At 35.7% G+C, this 22313-nt stretch overlaps 1 protein-coding gene across 4 annotated transcripts in view; it reads left to right on the forward strand.

Moving 5' to 3' along the window:
* Nucleotides 1-22313, forward strand: part of LOC105195106 (protein dead ringer) — a 133453-nt gene that overhangs the window by 11047 nt on the left and 100093 nt on the right. For 3 of the 4 annotated variants that reach the window (XM_011160344.3, XM_011160345.3, XM_011160347.3), the window contains exon 1: nt 13818-14194. The exons of the other annotated variant lie outside the window; for it this stretch is intronic. In XM_011160344.3, coding sequence (XP_011158646.1) covers nt 14087-14194 — 108 coding nt within the window. In that variant the 5' untranslated portion in view covers nt 13818-14086. Of the gene's footprint in view, nt 1-13817; nt 14195-22313 lie in introns of those variants that run through there. 4 annotated transcript variants of the gene reach the window in all.

Consider the following 22313-nt stretch of genomic DNA (forward strand, 5'->3'; position numbering starts at 1 on the left):
GAAAATCATTTAATTAACACAACGTCGCCAAGTACAGAATATAATTACCTCAGCAAAAATTTCGCCTTTAAATTTGTTTTATTTAAATCCATTCGCGTAATTGCCTTTGTTGTAACTTGCTTCGCGATAGATTTAAGTGGAATCGGTTTCACAAAAAGCGATTAATTAATCTTATCTTGTACGCTCATTATTTGATATTTACGCTTTAATTGAATTTATTTGTACCTGGTTTGGCAATTAAGAAAATAAATATTGAATATATAGTAAAAAAATAATAATTATATAGAACGATAAATGTCACCAATAGATGGCTCAACAATCTCTGTTTTCGTAGTGCTTAACTTGGTAACGTTCTTCAATACCAGCGACCAATATAAAAAGCCCATTAGACATATTGAGCAAATTATATTAATGTACAATACATGATAATATGGCATCTTGAATTGACGAAAATTTTGCAATAATTGCACCAAGATGATAACCATAATGCAATTGTTTGTAGGAATAAAATTTTTAAATAGTATTTGTAAAAAATTAAATTCTAATTTAAAGTACAAATATTTTACAATTATTTCAAAATTATTTGATTTTTTATTGAAAATTTTGCCGTATTGAATGTATAATATTTGCAATATTTCTATTATAATTAAAAAATAATTACATATTTTTGTAAGCGTGTATATGGATTAATTATATTTCTACAAGTTTTATACATAATATTTTTTATAATTATATTTTTATGTTGAACAATTTCTTTAAAAAATTTAATTTTCTAATTACTTTATATCATTAATAAAATGATTCATCATATCGTTATAGTTTTACCGTAATATTTCGAAATTAATGGTGCAAATAATTGCAAAATTAATTAATTATTGTTTTACATCAATATTTGATAATGAATCAATACTTCCAAAAATCTAATTTTGTAAATATACTTACATAATTCCGGATTATAATTTTTATGCAAGATTCTGTTATATAATTTAGTAAAAGTTGCCTTATCGAGAAATAATTTATCCCGATGTTATCAATGATCTTTGAATAAATCTGAAAAAGAATAAAAAATTTTATATAATTTTTGTAATTTAAAAATTATGATTATGTTCCTAAATGGATGATTCTATTTATGATATGATTCTAATACACAATGTGTTTTAGAAAAAATCCAATTTTGTAACTATTTAAAAAATGATTTATTCAAAATTCAAAAAATTTATCTATTCGAAATAAACACGAAAAAACGATTTTACTGAAGTAAAAATCTGAAAATAATTATATTGAACCATTAAGAAAGTTATATTGAACGTTTTGTTTGGTCTTGTGTCGATGCTAGAAATCGGTCCGAGATCTTGGACAAAGAGAGGTTTGACCAATCGCATTCATCAGTTGGCTAATTGTTCTATTGCTATTGATCAATTCTCTCTCTGTCCGAGACCTCGGAACGATTTCTACCATCGTGAACATAAAAGGCTTTATAATTTTCCTACATTCTTGTTGTCTAAAAATAGAAAAATGTTTAGTTGAAGAATAGTATGACTTTGTCTGTAGATTCTATAGACAATTGAAAAATTCTATGAAAACTTTTGACCTTCATCATCTGTGCATTTAACAGACAATAAAATGTATCTACATATACAGTAAATAAGGTACATGCACATATAGATGCAAAATGAAATGCATTTTGTATTTGTGTTAAAATCGGTCTTAGTTAAAATTTTTGTATTTGGAAAACGTGATTATATTAATATTCAATTCTCTAAGTTAGGTCACATAGCATTTCTTCGTTTCTTCAAAGGCTCCTATCTTGTCTTTAGAGACTCACTTTCTTCGCTATAATAGCATTACAATAGTATTATAATAGTATTAGTAGTAATAGAAATCCCTGAAAATTAAAAGCAATTTTGAAAGTATTTACAATACAGTTTATTACATTATTAACCAATATTAAATAGGCTGATGTAATCTCGTTCTATTGTATATTTCCAAGCAACAAAAGTGCAATATCTGAAACGTATTTTCCTGCGTTCGCAATCCGTCGAAAATTAACCGGATCGATATTATACATATATGAGTTCGAGTCCCTGTTTTAATGTATTTAAAGGAAGGGAAAGAATATGCGTGTGAGAAAACGCGGAGAAGATTGGCACGAGATAGTCGGATCCTCCCCCAACATTATGGGCTTGCGCTTTCTCTCTCTTTCTCTCTCTCCCTCTTTGCCTCTGCCTGGTTACCCGTATCATCGTTAACCGGCGACCCTACCGTTTCTGTCTTCGTCTATCTTGGTACATCGGCGAAACCGGGGCGATATTGCTCGCAGGAGAGAACGCGAGAACGCGGCGGGACGCAAGGGTATGTATTAGCGAACCTGCCACTCAGGGAACGGAGGGCGGTGGTTGATTTTTTCATCCCCACGCCCTCCACGTACGCGTGTATACGCGCAACGAGCGCGACTGGAATTCGTTTTAGCCTCCGCAGAGAGACGAGCGAATAACGATTTAGTTTCCTGAAAACGAGTTTGCTGCGTAAATCGTTAAATGTATTCAAAATGAGATCCCAGGACGCGCGGTTGTAAAAGTGCGGAAAAATTCCTTCTCCACATTTATCTTTTTTTTTTTAATGCCACGTATGTAATTAACGTGCGCTTAAACGCTATTGTCGTCGATACGCCCAATTACGGCCAATTAATCGTCGTTTCCATCATTATCGTTCGATTCACGGCCGCACATCGGCCGAGGCATTCACGGTACGGACTCTTGTCTCTAAGCGATTCAAAGCGACGATTACGCCAAAGTACGCGTGGCATCGCTAACATTTACATTGGCAGACCCCCGTAAGTCATTAATAACCGATACACGCAACTTCGTTTCTGTCCCGCGTTAATTCGACGTATCGAATCGAACGACACACCGCGCTCATTAATCTTCCTTCCCACAACCCCGTCACTCCCAGCGATTTATTTAAAGAAGGCACGTTGTCTTTTTTTTTTCATTCCGCCAGTTTTTTTCATCATACGTAGAGCAAACGTTTGAACCGAAGTTAATTAATGCCGATGAGTACCATTGGTATGCGGGTACGTTGCGATAATATATCGGTATATAATGTACGTTCAGTTTTGCGTATTTTTTTCGATTCTAGCGAATCTTCTCATCACGTCGTGAAATACTCGAGAAGTCTTGTTTTTCTTCTTACGGATGTTTTCTTCTTATTTCCATTTTTATAAATGTATTAATATTTATACTTTAAATGAATTAATAATCAATTTAGTATAATAATAATGATGCCAATAAGAACCTTAAAACACTACGAAACATTATTACATTTGTTATTAATTACATTTGTGATATTACTATTTCCTCCTCAGTCTAAAACTACATTTCAAAAGAAGCAGTCGGTACGTAATTTACGAAAACTAGTAAATGTAATGCACCGAATGTAAATGTACGATGGAAAGAACGATTTTGTTAAAGTATTTGAAAATTTAACCTGATACAAATCTAAAAATAATTTTATTAGACCATGCATTCAAATAATTACTTAGAATGCTCAAGTTGGTTGCTAGAATACTAGAATTTGGTGCAGCATTGCTCATCACGCTTGGATATCCTTCATAATTATTTTAATGATCTAACAAAATTATTTTCAGATCTGAATCTGTCTAAATTTTCAGGTACTTGAACAAAACCGTCTTTTCTCTACGAGCATCCACCTACATTGAGAAACTATTCTAAAGTAAATAGATTCTTCAAAAATGACGTTTCACAGAGAAAAATGGAAAATAATATTTATGGTCCCATAGGATAAATATCTGACCATTAATACTTTATTTCGGTTTTGGTCGAGCCATATATTTCGAATGAAACGGTTATTCTCAACGAACCGTGCGGATTTGGTTTTTTTTTTGCAAGATAATTCAATTATAATCGGATATTCTTTTCTATAGAATATTTTTTGTATATTGTTCAAAAAAAGGTCAAAGATCTTTTTTCTATACATATAAATTGATTCAGGCAAAATCTGTTTAGTTGAATAAATTGTTGTGCACTTTATATATCGAAATAGCTACGATACAAAGGATTTTCGAAAGCGTGAAAAATTGATGAATAAAGAATTTATAACATACAAAAAACCTCGGCACTTCAGACAATAAATTCTAATTACTTGGATCTGATCTAATCCAAGTGGCTGTGTGTTACATCGGCTCGTTTGATACAGAGAATAAAAAAAAATGCGATCTTTAGAAAAAGATTACTTCATTTATTTTCTGTAGGTAGATATTCAGGCAAGACCTTGGATATCTTGATGATGCTACTGCTGCACGGTGCAAATAAGTTAACTTTACGAGAAATTTAAAGGATCGGTCTATAAATACTTGTAATAAAGCGTAGAGGATCATTAATCTTCGACAGTAATTTCGGTTTGCAGTGGCGACATTTGCCGTCTCCTTCGCTCTCTTTTCTATCCGTCGCTCAGCTTTCTCCCTCCTCGCTGCCACCATCCTCCCCCTATATATCTTGCCCGTTCTCGCACTTTCTAGGATAATTAATGATCCCGAAAGCGATCTCCTCACGGTTGTCTCGGGGTAATCTTTCCCCGTCTCGCTCCCGTCTCGTTACCTCCGCCTCCACCTCTTTCCCCGACCAATTCTTTTTTCGAGCTAGATAATCATTTTCCCTCGATACACACCAGGAATACGCCAAATATCGTAACGGAGATGATAGAAAAGCAAAAGAGGTGTGAAAATATTAATGCAGAAAAGGTAGGCACAAGTTTTAATTCTCTCTCTCTCTTTGAACGTACTATTTGATGCACTGAATCCGATTCCTGATTCGTCAGTGAAAATGTTCTGCTATGTCAACTTTTTAAGAAAAATAGAGGTGAAAATACATTTGAAACAAGAGTTTTTTTAGTAATTTTAACCTCTTTTTTATTTTTTTCAAAAATTTGACATTATAAAACATTATAAAACACTCACGGATTTAGTTTCAACACGAAAGACTATAAAAATACCTATTCCGATTATTAGAGTTAATTGATGAAAAGTATTTTTGTTAAATAGTTATTAAAAAGAATCCTATAAAAAATGCAGAGATTAAGAAAACTTTTGGCCATATATCAATAAATTCTTATGTAATGTATAGAAGGCGATTTATGACGTTGGCATTAGCTTGACTAGCACCAATGCCATAAATCGCCGTCTGAAAAAATCGGACGACGATGTAGGAAGCATCGGAAGATAGAACCCGGTAGATGAATAGATAGACCTTCGAAGATTTGCATAGCGGTTTCAGCTGTCGCAGCATCTTCATAGAATCTTGACAGCCGTCGATCTCTAATTATCTGGAAACGTGCAGGCTTTGGCAATGGTCGCTGTCCTGTCGTGCTGTCTCCTCTCCTCTCCTCTCCCTCTCACGCTCTCTTTCTCTCTCTTTTCTGATAATAAATATTTTCATGACAATCGAACCGACTCAAGAGAGAGGGAGCTGACACGTCTACGTTCGGCATTATCTCACCTTGGCTAATTCCTTCGGAAACGACTTGGCCTCCTCTCTTCTCCCTCTTTCATCGCATCGCGCACCTCCCGTTCAATGAATACGGAAGCGACGAAAGCTGGAATTTCCGGTTGATTCGGCACACTAACGATGGGGTGGTTTAACACCCCATGGGGACAGCCGCGTACACTCTGTCTCTCTCTGTCTCTCTCTCTCTCTCTCTCTCCCTCTTTTTCGTGCGCGCGCGCGCGCCGATTCCCCATTGTCAGACGTTTGCGCAATCTGCCTCGTCGACAATTTGCACAATAATGGACACGCATCGGCGAGGAAACAAATTAACACCGTGGCCGTTAGGAATCGCGGTTTACCAGCTCTTCAACGCGGTTATTTATAAATCCTATATATGCAACGGTTCGCTCGCGGTAGTGAATCATTTCTATCGTACCGTTCGAACGCGCATGATCTACGCGGATTAGAGTGCGTAGAAAAAGTTGGTGAGCGATACGCGTAATTGGAAATTACCGCCCTAGATTCTCGCGAGCCGTTCCGCGAACCATCGAGAAAACCACTTCAAGCTGGATATCGGTTCTTGCATCAATATTTAATCGCGGCTAACAAGATGGCGATGGTATGTGCGCCACCCAGACGGGCTATAAAAGCACGAGGGGCCGTAATAGTCAACGTACATTCTCGGTACATCCTTGTGCCATCGACACGCGGAGGAGAGACGAAGAGGAGAGAAAGAGGAGCCGCGTGGCAGAGTTTCCGCGGCGAAAAGAAGGTGACGAGAGATCTCGTCGACGAAGATAGAGCAAATAATCCAGCCTCGCTCGCTCACTCGCGGTTAGCCTGAGAATTGTCAATCGAAGGTGCCAAGAAATAAGAGAACGTTTCGAGGCGCGGCTTCTCAAACATCCTTCCTTTGGATGTGACCGCGGACTCTCTCGTCCGCTTCGTATAATTATGAGTATGTCCGATTATACGTGTTTGGACATAGTATACGCCGAGCGTATGAACATCTATCTATATTCGATACAGACGATAAATCCTTAGTTATTCGCGCGCTGATGCGAATAACTAAGGTATTCCGCAAACTGTACGACGCGACGTCTACACTCTGTGTACATCTTTATCGCATTATCTTTTACAAGTTTATTCCTAAAGACGTTTGTCGAAAGAATATTTCAGAATTAGAAAAAAAGAGTTTCGGGAGAACATTGACCGATTTGAAAACAACTAAAAATTAAAAGATGAGCATTATTTCGTTGTAACAGAATTTTAATGTTTATTTCTCGTGCGATTTTATATATTGTACATTTTCAAGTTCATCAAACTTGTCGATTAAATTTTCGGCCTTACAACTCAGTTCTAAGTGAACGAGAATATCACAATATTAAATTTGTAATCAATTTAATAACAATAATGCATCAAGCAACAAGTATTTATTATGATAGTGATACCAATAAGAATCCTTATTATATATCCCAAATAGTAAATAAAAGTTTGGAAATTCATCAAAGCAAATATTAGATTATGAGAAATGTAATCAAGAAAATTCTACTTTTGACCTCACTATCAACAACAGAATACACAAATTGAGCAGTCAATTGTTGCAAACAAGCCTTGACGGTTTATACGGTATACTAGTGTTATACATATGTTCAATTTACCATGTAACTACTTAAAAGAATTTATCTTATTAATATCAAATATTTGATTGAAATTGTTTCACCGAAGTTTACTGTCATCTAAGCTTTATTAATACTAGACCATTTTTTTCAGCGAAAAAAGAAATGTACAAGATAGATAAATTTAGAATATAAAGTGCTAAAGAAATTAAGCAATAAGGAGATATTCAATTCAATAAGTCTTAATTTCACACTAACCAATTAATTGTAAATCCATCGAACTAATTCCGTGACATATATGTAAAATTCCATAATACGTTGAAAGTCGGTGCCCATACGGTGACCGCAATTCTCGTGTCCGATTTTCCGATCAGATAACTCTGGATAGATATAAACTGATCAGGTATACGGGCGGATGAATAGGAAGCACGTGCGTTCCTCTATGTTATACACGTCATTAGCATAAATTATTCACGTTCTGCACAAATTTGATAACAATATACCTTTGATGCTAACATGAATGTATTCTTTGCACGTCATGAAAAAAATAATGGTTTCCAGAAAAATTCCTTGCTGCGGGAGTGCGTTTATAATATATTTTTATTTTGATGATAAACAAATAAATCACTGAGCCATTCTTTATTCTAACAAACAAGCGACAAATCCACTGGATATCGAAGAGGCTAATAAACCTTTATTATAGTTTAAACAGATAATTTTCTCTGTCATAGAGAACGAAAAATCACAGAAAAGATCAGAAAACATCACATTCGTCAATTCTAGAAGCAAATTATTATTTAAAAAAAAATAGAGTTTATAGAGTTAACATTTTAGACTTGGCGTTTCTTCGCCTCCATTTTCCCGCCAACATCGCCATCATCATCGTAGCAAAGCCTTTGGTATCTTCCATGGGCTGCAATTACCTGCAATTTATACTACAAGCAACATACACAATAAGTGCGTTATCTGTATGTGTGATGCGCGGTACGCATGTAGATATATCTACGTATAAACGTGTAGAAGAATCGGTCATAAAAGAGAGAAGAGAAGAACAAAGAAGCCATAGATCATACACGAGAAAAAATGGAATGGAAAAATAAAAATTAGTGAAACTTAATTTCAAATATAATATATTCTTAAGTAAATTTGAATATCAGTCACATGATGATGAATGCGGAATTAAAAAAAAATCAATTTATCAATTATATCTAAGCAAGATAATCTAAATGTATAATTGTGTAGATACGCGATATAATCGGAAATGATTAATGGATGGGAAAAATATAATTAGTTTTAATGGACGTTAGAATCGAATTGGTTTGCTGCATACAAGGAGACGCTTTAGTGCTGAGACGAGTGAGAAGAGGCAGAGGGATAGTTGAGAAGGCGAAGAGAAGGAAAACGAAAAGTACGAAACGAAGAGGATGCTATCTCGCGAAACAACCCGAGATGGGCCTTATTACTGGCGGGATCAAACAGCCGTCGGGGTGTTAACTGCCGCGCAGTTGAGAGGAGAACGAAGCGGCGAGAAAGAGTTGAAGTTTAACGCTGCTGCGGCTGATCGGGAGAGAGCCGTACATTCGTCTTTTTCTCCACCTTCCTTTCCTTCTTCCTCTTTGTCCTTCTTCTTTGCGATTATTCACGTCGGCTACATCGCAATCGCATAAAAATTTTTCATTCTTTTAAACATTTTCGAAAATGCTGATTAGATCGGCTAATGCATTTAACTGATGTGATTGATTTTCTTAAAGTGTCTAAGACATTTCGCTTTTGTGTGAATAAAATTTATTTTCCTTCCTTATTTAACATTACAATAGAACAAAGTTGTGTCCTATTGTATACTAAAATGTTTAATAATTCCTAGCGGGGAGGGGGGGGGGCAAGATCGAAATCTGCATTCGAAATCTTTGCATTCTTTGAATATTTCAATGAATTTCGGGTTTAGACATTTTCTTTTCTTTTTGCTTATTTGAGTACATAGATTGAACAATTAAAATAATTTACCGGTTCCGACATACCACCTACCGGTCCAGACATTACAAATATTTCGAAGCATTTAATTGACCAATTAGAATAAAGAATTTCATTAATTGATCAAAAAATGCTTTAAAAAGTTTGTAGCGTTTTAAATTTGACCGTATACCCCAAAGTTACAAATAGTTTCTCGAAATATCAAGGTTTCCTCTCTCTATTTTAGATACTATATTACTATATTGGTAAAACTAATATATGCTATCAAGGGTTTTTATCAATATTAATAAAGTGTTTAATTTCCGCGAAATAAAGAGTTGTTGTTTTAGGAGACTTATATTGACTTACATCAGCGATATTGACGATTTTCTTCTAGACAAAAAAGCAGTTTTGCTAGAGCATTTAAAAACTTAGCCGAATACAGATCTGAAAATAATTTTATTAGACCATCAAAATAATTATTTAGGATGCTCAAACTGATTGCTAGAATGTTATTATAAAACTTTTTGTTGCAGTGCTCATCATGCTTGTACATCATAATTATTTTGATTATACAACAAAATTATTTTCAGACTTATATCTAGATAAATTTTTAGGCACTTGCAAAATTGTTCTTCCATATACAGTTTATAATATCTAAATTATTCTTAGTATGATATATTTAATACGGCATAGCAATTTCATATAATTTCATGATTTCGAAACGTATGCATAACTTATCATTCAGTATTGATCAAATAAAAATATAATGGATGATTAACTTGCAAAGAATAAGATAAGGGATAAAACTCTGGGTGTATTTAACAAAAAACTTCTGTTATACTCACAGAAAAGATTTCTACATTTAATGCTATTACTCTTCTATACATCATAAAATAAAATTGATATAGAGACAATTATTGGGAAGGAAATATTATATTTTTTAAATGGGAAAAGTCTTAAATCTAGAATAAATGATCTTGGTGCTATCTCATTAATTTTCTCAGACAAATTTAGATTAGTAGTTTTTCAATGGAAATTTGTGATGAATTTCATAATATTCTAGAGAGCACTTGATCGTACGGTCTTTTATCGGTAATATTTCAAACTGCGTAGCGATTAATCGTCGTGTGTTATAATATGGAGGAAATTTTTATTTTAAATGTAAGAATATATAAGTTGAAATTTTATGTGCTACTCTTACCTCAAAGTAGTGAGTCAATCTTATTTAATTCGATAGAGGAGAATAAGATTTATAGACCTCATCTTAATATTGTTTTATATTGCACAAGATTGCAATAAGATTAAATGTATCAAGAATTTTTAGCTTTGTTATTAGAAATCTTTTCTGAGAGGGTAGATTTACGGCGCCGTACGCATAAGCACTTGTTGGAAAATGTAGAAAAGAGCCTTCTATCTGTCTGTCAATAGCGCGTACGTGTAAATAATCGTCGAGCATCCCACGATAACAACGGCTTGAAGCCACCAATTACGTGTAATCTTACCGTACCGTAATTTTATGTCGAAAATATGGAAAATAAGGGACATTCAAACGTTATTCTTCAGATTTCTATTGTTATCTTTACCGGCATTCGAGCGGAAATATACGGTAGACGTGGGTACAGGTGAGTAAACATAGAAAATTGTTTACCGACGATTAACCGTACTTCCATGAGATAATATAGATACGGTGTGCAATCTTTTAAGACAATTTTATGCACGGTATTTTGGCGAATAAAAAAAATAGGAGAGAATTGCCAAAATTTCAATTGCTAAATTCAAGATATATTTAATGTTATATTCCTAATTTGGTATTAATTTACATGCAATATTAGAAAATATAGTACGATATTTAAGACACTTGATCTATTTTATATTTACTTTCTGGCCAAGAACAAGTTAGTTTATCATAAGCTTTGTTATGTCATAGTGTAGAAGATATGATTTAATTTGGTATATTTATGGGTCTGATATGTTTGTCCGGAAAATTGTTGTAACTTGGTTATTTTTTCTCAAATCAAATCGAAATTCTAGAAATGTGTTTTCGAAAAGTTAAACTTTTAGATAAAATAATAATAATAAAGATAATAATAAAAAAATCAATTCTTTTTACTCATCGCCGTGAAAAAACTCTTAAAAATTAAAATATTGCTTTTGTCTCCTATTTTATCTTATAAACGGAAGTGACCTGAAGCAGCTTACAGTTACGGAAATTACCAATTATATCAAGAAAAACAACGTTTAAATTATAAAATATTTTTAAAATTCGGAAACGCATGAAACCAATAACATGTCTAGTTTTCGATTCCTTTTGTTATTACAATGTCGTCTTTTGTCGGAGGTTGGCGATCATCTTTTGAAACTGTCGTATGAAATTCCTATTAATGCAGAGAGAAATAAATTAAAAATGAAGAGCGTATCTTACGATTGACTACAAAATCCAAATATTAAGATATAAAATGTAATTAGGCGTGCATAACACGATAGTGTATAAAGTATTTGACCAAAAATTCTTATCGTTATACTAAAATCCAAAAATTATTATCTAAAGATTACGCAATGTACGTACGGGCTAAGTGGCTTCTGCGTGAGAGCTATTAAAAGTTGACAATACATTTGTAAACCGCACTTTGAACGCTCTTTATTAAAGAAGGCATATTTAATAATCATCATTGGCATTAGTACATAGGTTGTTTCGTAATTTTCAAGATACATATATGAACGTAGATTAGGATGATTTTCATAGAATATATACTTGACGGTTATAATTATAATCGTTAAATATTTTACAGTTTGATCTATATTTTTCTGAACAAATAGATATAAATTTTTATTTTATATGGAAAGAACAATTTTGTTGACAGATCTGGAAACAATTAAATTGAATCATTTAATAAAATTGTATCAGGTGCTTAACTTGGTTGCTAGAATGTCAAAACTGTTTGCAGCAATGTTATCACACTTGGACATCCTACATAATTAATTTATATGATTGTCCAATATAAAATTATTTTCTCATCTGTATCTAGCTAAATTTTTAGATCTTGCAGTAAAATTGTTTTTTTTTTATTTTTTTATTGTAAGACTCATTCTCAACTAATGTATTTATTTTTTACATAGAAATTTAACACAAGTAATCGATCATTTTATTTATCTTTTTCATTTTATTCAAACTGTACGATATTAAAATATATATAAAGAAAGCAAAATCTTATTCTTCAGAAAATTATATGTATATGAAAGATTCTCGAACAGTAGGAAAAGTTTCTTAAAAATTAGGTTTAGTATTTGAATTTAAAAATTGCTTGATAGACCACAAAGAAAGATTTTTGAAAGAACAAGGCTATTTTGTTGAAGGTCTTTAGTTAAGAATTATAACCGATTCAAGCAATTCTTCTATTAAGAATTTTTCTTTAGACATAACTGCGGGAAGTTGACCGTACAATACAGTACTTTTGTAAAAGAAAAAGAAAAGGACAAGAAAAGAAAAGAAAAGAAAAGGAGATAAAATGAGAAAACAGAAAATTAAGAATTATCTTTATATGCAATGTTGTGAATATAACGAAATCAAATGGGCGTATTCAGTCGCAAGCCACCTCCCTCGGAGTGGGGTAGAAGGCGGTGGTAGTGGGAACGCTTGGGCTGTAGAAGGGGCGCGAATCGAGTCGGGGGAAAGGAAGGAACCGCCGCCACCGGCGCGACCGCGCGGCTGCGCGCGGCGCGGCGCGGCGCGGCGCGACGCGACGGTGCCGGCCTGCCCAGGTCTGCCGGCGCGCGGCGTCTACACAAGTTTCAGATCGCTGTAGTACGTGAGAGTGCGCGCGTCGGTCGTAACAGTCTGTCGCTCCTGCGCGCCGGCTTTTATCCCAGCTGATCGCGCGCGTATTCGCCTTCTCGTCGACGACATTCGCAACGCGGGCCTCGCGCGCGGTCGCCGATGTCGAAGCAGCAGCAGCAGCAGCAGCAGCAACAGCAGCAGCAGCAGCAGCAGCAACAATCGAGCCTGTGAGCGGAACGGAACGGAACGGAAATTGGCCAGGCCAGGCCGGGCCGGCTCGTCGGATCGGAAAGCTCTCGTCGCGCGCGCGTCTTCTTCCCTCTCATGTTTCTTCTCGTTTTCTCCCTTCCCCATTCCCCTACCCCGCGTCCCGCACGATACTTGCGATTTGCTGTTGATTCGTCCATTCGTTCCCTCCAATCCCGAATCGTAATCGATTAGTCGATCGATTCGCCCCCTCCACTCCGTCGCCTACTTCACTCGTCAGCTCGGTCAGCTTCCTTTTCGACAGCACTACAGCAGTGGCTCGACACTATTCCGTGCGTGAGTATCGGAGTCGTCTGTGTTCTCCTCTGCTCCGAAAGGTGCTTACCATCTTGCGATCTGTATTCCCTGTATTCTGGCCGCTTCTTTCCGTGCTTTCGCGTAAAAGTCTCGCGTGGAGATCAGAAGTGTGTTGTGTGCGCGTACGATCCTTTTCGCGTGCACGCGCGCGCACGCTCTGAACGCTGACGAGCGTGTGGCTCTCCCGCTCGCTCGCTCGCTCGTTCGCTTGCTTGCTCCTCGCCTCGAGCGGCTAAAGAAAAACAAAGAAAACGACGCGGAAAACGATTGTGCGCGACAACGAAACTTTTTGTGCAGAGACATGACCGTTAACCTCGTCCGGCGTGATCGTTTGCTCCAAGTGCCGTTGCTCCGATGAGATTCTCCCTCGCGTGAGTTTACCCGACGGGACGACCGACTACCGCGCGTTCTCCCTCCCTCCCTCCCTCACTCTCTCTCTCTCGCAATAACAATTTGCGCGCGTAACGCCCGGTTCTAGTCTCGCCGTTTTGAGAACGCATCTCGCACCGGCATCTCGCAGAGAGAGAGAGAGAGAGAGAGAGAGAGAGAGAGAGAGACTCTTGGTGATATTTGACGAAGCTGCCGGTAGCGCGCACGCCAAGTTTTCGTGTGTCACCGCGTGATTAAAAACAGCCAAAATTCGAGTCAAAGGTGACCCGAAGCCATCCTACGTGATGGACCAAGCGGACGAACAGGATTTGGACAATCCGGGAGGATCTGCCAACGGCGCCAACGGGACAAATGGAACCAACGGTCAACATCAGACGCCGGAGGGATCCTTGGTGAGTTTTCTTTCATCTTTCGGGCGCCATTCAGCGCCACCACACTCGTCAAATTCCTAACCTACCTGCTCGATTGCATCGATTAGGTATTAGCCTTCGCTTGACATTCGCCGAATAACACGCAGAACGCGTTATTGTCATTAGCACTGGAAAGAAACGCGGTTCATTAGAGGTTAATCCTAATTCCGTTGCTCTCACTTCTCTCTCGATTACACGCTCGTGTCTGTAACGTTCTTTTTTCTTTGAACGTCGCTTTCGTTTGTCTTATCGCTCCGACGTAATATAATTTTCCCGAGAAAATGATGTGTCTTTTAATTGAATAAAGAAATGCGCGAGCTGCGTGATCGTGTTTCGCATTTTTTTTTTTTTTTTCAGAAATGATGAAATCGCGGCGGTTTAACGGGATTCGTTTATCTCGGAGCAATAAATAAGAGCGCACGATTCTGTCAAAGTATCTAAAAAGTTTAGCTGGATGCACACTTGAAAATAATTATGAAGGACGCTCAAGCACAATGAGAAATACTGCAAAAAGTTTGGACGTTCTAGCAACCAACTTGAGCCAACCGTTCTATGTAATTATCTCGATAATTTAATAAAAAATTATTTTCATATCTGCGTAGCCAGCTAAATTTTACATATTTTAGCAAAACTGTTTTTTTTCCGCGTATAAACAATACGAGACGTGTCGCGTATCGAACGTCTTCCGTTGTTTACAATGCATGCAGAACAAGCTAGAGAAAGGAACGTAAACAAAGGCGCTCTAAAAAAAATGTAGCGCGAATAATGTCAACTTTTCATTAAACACACTTTCCAAAAAATACAAATATAAATAATGGTCGAAAAATCAGTTGTAAGATGCGTGATTTAAAGATACGCTAATTAATATCTTGAAAAGTATAGTTTTGTCGGAGAACATATTTTTGCGCGCAAAACTTGCCAGCATAGCTTTCCAACAGATTTGAATTTTGCATGAATGCAATTCTTTGCCTTAGTCTTAAATTATTATTCCACATTATTCGAAAAAAACTATACTTGCAACCTAGTTTTGTTACAAAATTACCGACGAATTATAAATTTCGCGTTTTATACAAAATAAGAAGAAGGTAAAAAAGAATTTAGAATAGATCGATTGTGAATTGAATTGGACCGAAGTTTTTTTCACCTGAACTTTTTTTCCATCAATATCTAACCAATTTAGTTTTCAATTCACTAATCTAACCGTCGGAAAACTTGAAACAAATCATCAAAATTTTAGACCTGAGTAGTGATAGCCTGTTTTGTATGTATTTACGAAGAGGTGCAACAATAAATATACATATATACACGTAAAATATATAATTAAATAATTATATGTATGAGAGTAAAAAATTATTGAAACTTTATTAAAAATTGGCATAATTTTACAAAGATTTTGCACGGTATACTTATATTTTCGAAAGCTCTTTATTCAACGCGAATCGCGCTAATCCGCTGTAATTTCAAATCGAGAAATATGAGTAAATCATATTATAAACAATATATATGTGCTTGTTTGTGTCCAATTGGACAAAACAAAATATTTTCTGAAAAATTATAGTAGACCGTGCGTTTGTCTCGGCTCCATAATATGAAAAGAAAATATTAGAAAAAATTTTTACATAAAGAAAAAATATATATATATATTTATCAGTATTATTGCGTGCAAATGTTTTTTGTACTGATATGAAAATATATACGAATGTAATAAATTTTAACAGGAAATCTTTTATACACATGTGTTATTTTGCACAATCGCAAAGTTGAATTCTGATATCGGTGTATGTGTGATTTTTAACAAGTTTAGTTTAATATTTGTGATTATAATCCTGGTAGAAATATGTCGATAGGAATGACGTGATTCCGTGTCGGTGAAGCAATATTAGTTTACAAACAAGGCCAATCTCGCGATGCGTGCTCGCTCGGGCAATGTTTTTCTTCGCATCAGATACGTATTTTATGCCCTCGATTATTTTCATTCTCCTGAAATTAATGTTTTGACATATTTGTAAAAAGCATTCGTCGAAAAGAAAAATAAGAAGAAAGAAACGCGTCTACTCATAGGCTTGCTTGGTTCTTGTAGCTTTGTTCTGTTATTTGTGCATTCTTATTTGTACATTTTTAAATTGTGCTTCGTTAACTTTTTACCATACGTTTAATGTGATAACTTTGGTTTATGCAATTTACATATATTCATATTTATTGATGCCTGCGATTTTTATAATCTTTTAACCTTGGCTTTTTGTTTACTGAAAAAGCAATCGAAACGTATAGAAGAAGTTTGACTGATACAACACGACAAATATGCTATCGAAAAAATAATATTTAATGTTATTTATGTTAAAATTAGTGACGCTACCGCTAGTGAGGGACCAAAGTGATTATCGTAATATACGACGTAATATATAAGCCTAGTTTGCTTGATTTTACAATAGAAATCCATATCACGTGATGCACAATTAAATTTTTCGTCTTTTTTAACATCTAAACCTATATTTAGAATTATTCATAAGTATCTTGAATGAAAGGAGAATCGGAGTAATTGTGGGAAACCTAGTATTAAGTGTTTCGTGCACGGGGTGAATAATCGCTGTAATTTATATTAATAGCCGCAATTTATTTGAAACTTGAAGGAGCACGAATCTGTTTACTGCTAATTTTCATCATGACTTTTCGACATTAACAAGCATTTGAAAGTTAATTAGGTCGCATCGTGTACATTTCCTTTTTGTCATAATTGTTCTTACTATATTTAAAATAGAGGATGCACTAGAAAATTACTAAAATATCAATTCTAAAAAATTTTTTTAATTAGGTTTTGTTTATGGCATTATTATATATTAAATGCATTTTGAAATATATAAAATACTATATAAAATGATACTTGAATATACTTAAACATCTAAGAGAAAAGATGAAACATATATATATATATATATATATATATATATATATATATATATATATAAATAAATATATATATATATATATATAACTTTTTGTCTGATTAGAAGCAAATGATTAAGAAATAACGAAAAAGAATCTAATTTAAATTTTTAGTTGATTTATCATCCGATAACAATTTTTTTGTATCTTTGATTTAAAATAGAAAGAGGATAATGTATTGAAAGGAATGTGAGATTATAATGTTAAATAGCATCAAAATCTTTGAAGCACTATAAAATTACGGGTTTTTTAATCTTTATGTATTCTTTTCTCGGATAGTACCACACATACACGAACAACCGATTTTTCGATCTTTCTTATTCCTTTTTTGTATTTTTTTTAGAAAGAAACATTATGATTTAATCGTTTGATTTTACAAAGTTATAGTTTTATTGAAAATTAAGCAGTCAAGAGTAATCGGAAAAAAGTTGGAAAAAAGATTGGTTTTTTTTAAAATCATAATTAATAATTTAGGAAGAGTTATTATTTAGGAGAAAAAATCATCGATCTAAATATAGCCAATCATATGAGAAAATGATATAAAAAGATGAATAGTTGTTTATTTATAATAATGAGAAAAAGAAATATCAAAAGATAATTTTTTTTATAGATAGACAAAACAATTTTATTTTTATAGCATCTTTTTCTTTACATTTCAATTATTGGCTTCGATAACAATTTTTTTTTTTTGACAAAAAAATTTTTATTAATGAATTGATGATTTTTATTCTGATTATGCACATCTGTATGTATCACGTTTATCAAGTTTATGTTGATTAGTGGTTCTCTCTGTCTAATTCGTAAATAAAAGTCAAAGGATTAATCTCCAAATACATGTAATTAATTAGTAATTATGTAAATATAGGTGATTTCCTATCTCCAATATTTCTTACATATATGTAGTATCCTAGCGTTTCCCTTGGTTATTAATGATAATGGTATACTTGATACTTTTTAAATAATTATTTACAAAATAACTATATTTAATATTTTTGCATTTTTGTTTCTTAAATTCGTACTTTAAGACATTGGGTTTTATAGTCTTCGTCTATTTATCGTTTTACATTCCTGGGCATTTAATACATAATTGCCGGCGTAAATTATTATCTGCGTTCGCGTGCTAGTCGTGAGTGAAATTTATAAAGTTCCAGTTCACGCTAGACGTAGACGTGCTCTCGCTTCGTGCGGTCTTGATTTTTTCGAATTTGGATGCGCTAATCATACTAATTACATCTATATAGTGTGCGAGAGTGTGCGTGCAATAAGCACTAATAGTATCAATTTTGGTGCAACGGATGAGAGAGAGAGAGAGGGAGAGAAACATCGGGGGGATATCTGTCGCGAAAACGTTCTTCATTGTGTAGGTAATAGATATAAACAGGTCTCCACTTGAGGGAATTTATATGCGATGTGCGTGCGAGCGTGCGCGTGTGGGTGCGTTCATGCGCGTGTTATCAGCGTTGCCGACGAGCAGCGTTCGTAGAAGGGAAAAGGAAACGGAAAAGGAAAGATATATATGTATACATATATGTATATATAGGAGAGCAGCGAAAGGGGGAGAAAGATAGAGACTCGCGGAGTCGCGCGAAAGGGGTGAAGGAGGGAGGAGAGGGTTGGGGGAATTCGCGGGCTCGTCGTCAGTGTGCACAAACAGCGCAAGGGCGGGGATTCCCCCTTCGGCCAATCGGATCGACTAGCGAATGCGCTCACCTACGGTACCGCCGTCTCACCGCTCGTTCACCTGCAGACGCCATGTCGTGACGTCACGTCTCATTACGACGGGCCCCAACGTTTATGGTAACGACACATTGTCGCCTCGCGACAAGTATCGTCTCGCGGAATCGCGAAAGTCGCTCGCATAATTTTATTTTCACAATGTCATTTTGATACAGGAGATCGTAACTGCATGAATGCAGTGATGCAGAGTCTTGCGTATTCCAACGATGTTTCTCGAACGTACCGAATATAAAGAATAATCGATGATTGCTGCCCCTGTTAATTTCGTACTTGGTTGTTGCGAATCTTTAGACGAGTGACGCATACCGCGCTATTCGATTGCGATTGTTCAGAATTGACAGAACGGAGAAAAAAAAGACCATAAATCGTAGCCTCTTTTATTGCCTTGTATCTTGGATGGAATTGGTATTTGTGTCCATCCGAATAGATGGTTCCATTAGGGAGGGGGTAGATAGGAGGATAGTGTCAGGGAAAAACGATTTTGGCGGCACGTCCTTCGTAAGCTTCGAAATGTTGCGGCGCGACGTCTCGATTTTACGGGACTGAGATACAGATATACCTGTCTAGGATACACACGGATCTTCTATTATATCGAGGAGAAACGCAGCGAGGTCTTGATGGATTCACGGGGAGCGCTACGAACTCCTTTATTATTCGGCTGTTTTACGATTGCCTATAAAGATCTCATAATTAGATTTTGGAAGTAATATCCTGCCGGAACTTGGCCAGGCTCTCGAAATGGTCGATCCGTACCAAGGTCAACCTTAGAATTGCAAGGGCCGATCTCTCGCTTTTTTCTCTAATCTTTTTTTCAAGGGTAATAATTTTCTCAAGAAGAAATCGGCTTGACGTTGCCAAAAGGAATTTGTCATTAAAGGATAATACGGTGAATGTATTTTGTACATTGCTCTCTAAATCTCGTGGAGAGTGAATCGTCACTCTAACGGTCCATCTACAAGTATAGTAAGCTTTAAAGAAATCGACTATAATTAGTCAATTTCTTAAGACTTTCTTAAGACTAAGCCTATCGCGGATGCACCATAAAAGGGTGAAACTTGAATAATTTGGCATTTTAAACAAGAGTCATTATAGCAAAAAATCATTATAGGAGTCCTTTTCAGTTGTATACAACATTTAAAAATATCCGCAAGAAGAATTAAAAATGAGTAAATTTTGGCAACTCGCACTTGAATAATTGTACAAGATTTAGAGAGTAAATTTTATTCTTAAAAGGGTTACAGATGATATCGATCCATGAACTTTTCAACGGATTCCAGCGGACTAATCCGTACAGATACGCGGAGGGTTGATGAAACGTTATTAATTACGCGAGAACGAGCAGCAGGCAGGTGGCCGGGTCCCCCCCATGGCGTTAAATTATTCGTACGCATCCGAGCGCGTCTCTCGGACGCGATTCGCAGGGAAGGCGCGTGCATCCGCGTGCAACGCGCACCGACAGTGCGCGCGTGATCCCAATCCGAGCGGCGCGGCGCGCGAGCGGAAAGAGAAGGTAGTCACTCCATCGTTGTTGGTGGGGAATCACGGCGTGGCGACGGCGGTGGCGGCGGCGCGGCGGCGCAGGAGCATCGAAGCGCGGCAAAGAGGGGCGTCTCTCAATGAAATGAAGAAAAAAACGAGAAAGACTGAATCGCGATTGGTCCACGCTCGGCCTCACGGTCACGCCTTGCCTTTATACGTACGCGCGCTCTCCTCTTACGAGACGAATGCGAATCGATCATGTCCTCCCCCTCCCCCCCCTTCTCTTCCTTTTTCTCTTCTCTCTCTTCCGCATAAAGCGCATTCCTGCCTCATTCTCGTGACCATTTTACTGCATTGCCGCAAATTGAAAGAAAAATACAACTTTTATCCATAACCCGTTGATCGCGTCGTTAAATATTCAACATTATTTGATGAGAGATATAAAAAGGATGCGAAACGTTATGTGGGAAAATATTTGCAGACACTTTTTTTTATTATAAATTTGTATCTTTTTCTTCGATTAGAATTCACTATTTACGTATATCGTCGCGATTTCATCAGAGTATGTGTGCTTCTCAACACAAGTTGACAGAAAGGTACACGAAAAGTATTGAGAACGAAGCTGAGTCGAAAGAAAAATGTAATCAGGTAAAATCCCCCGTGTCACAGGTTACGCCGCGCCTTAGCATGGTTTAACAATAAGACTAAGTCTTACAGCTCGATATTATCGATATTATCGATGTAGGGAACAAAAGACGAAGGGGGTCTAAAACCCAACAACAAGACGAAAAGCTCGATACGATCGGCACGATCGCGCGGTCAACTGTTCCGCACACTCTCTCGCGACAATTATCGATCGCTTAATGACACCGATTTTATCGAAACAACAGAAATGCAATTCTGGGTTTCCATCAACGTTGAGCAGGTTACGCGCGGAGAAAGGTGTGTTTCTACTTCTAATGATGTCTCATTAAATAGGTCACGAAAAAATGTTAAATTTATGTCGATTCGAGTTATCCATAATAAATGACAAGAAATTTTATTTTCCCGGACATTTAAATCCGCTCGTTATTATGCAGAATATTTATTTTGCTAGGGTCTTACATTATATACATATATAGGTTTTTACAATTTCCATTACACAATTGTTATTACATTTCTATGAATAATAAACGATGGCAATAGCTGTAAATTTAATTCTGTCTATAATCGTAGAAATTTTGTTCGCGATTGTCGTTCGAGCGCGTTTAATAGCGCTATGAAAGTCATGATAAGAATTATTTATCAGAATATATAAGACTTTTATTACATCACTCAATGACACGAGGCTATATTTGAATCGATATTGCGGGTTTAGAAGATAACAATGTGCATAAAATGAAGGATGTCTAGCACATCAGGTATCTCGTCTCTATTAACGTAAGTTATAACCACTGACGATATATGACCATACTCCCCTCCAAACAACCCTAAGTTCGCTTGACTTCGAACGAAAGTATCGATGCCGATAATTAGAATTAATCCATCTCCATATTCCATCTTATTTGCTTGTAATCTCGTACCTAAATAATTCATATCCCTAAAAAAATTTGATTATATTTTCTTATGACATTTTTCTAATAGTCAAATGTTTCTTATCCCATACTTTTATTCTTATCCTTTATCTTTATTCTTTTCGTCAACTTGTCTCTTTTATATCTCTTCATTTTAAAATATGCTCTATTTTAAAAATTTCTGTTAAAATATACGATTATCTAATCCTTACCTGATAATATATTACAAAATCTATTACATTTTTTATTTTTATCTTTACTTCTTATTTCTTAGTCAGTCTTTTGGCCTGTGGCATTTGTCTACGTCACTCTACGTAAAAATCCATACAATTCATTCTATCGTTACAAAATATACAACATCAATAACTCTTATCTAACTAATATTTATT

The sequence above is a fragment of the Solenopsis invicta genome, chromosome 5 (assembly GCF_016802725.1).
Source record: "Solenopsis invicta isolate M01_SB chromosome 5, UNIL_Sinv_3.0, whole genome shotgun sequence".
NCBI classification, from domain to species: domain Eukaryota; kingdom Metazoa; phylum Arthropoda; class Insecta; order Hymenoptera; family Formicidae; genus Solenopsis; species Solenopsis invicta.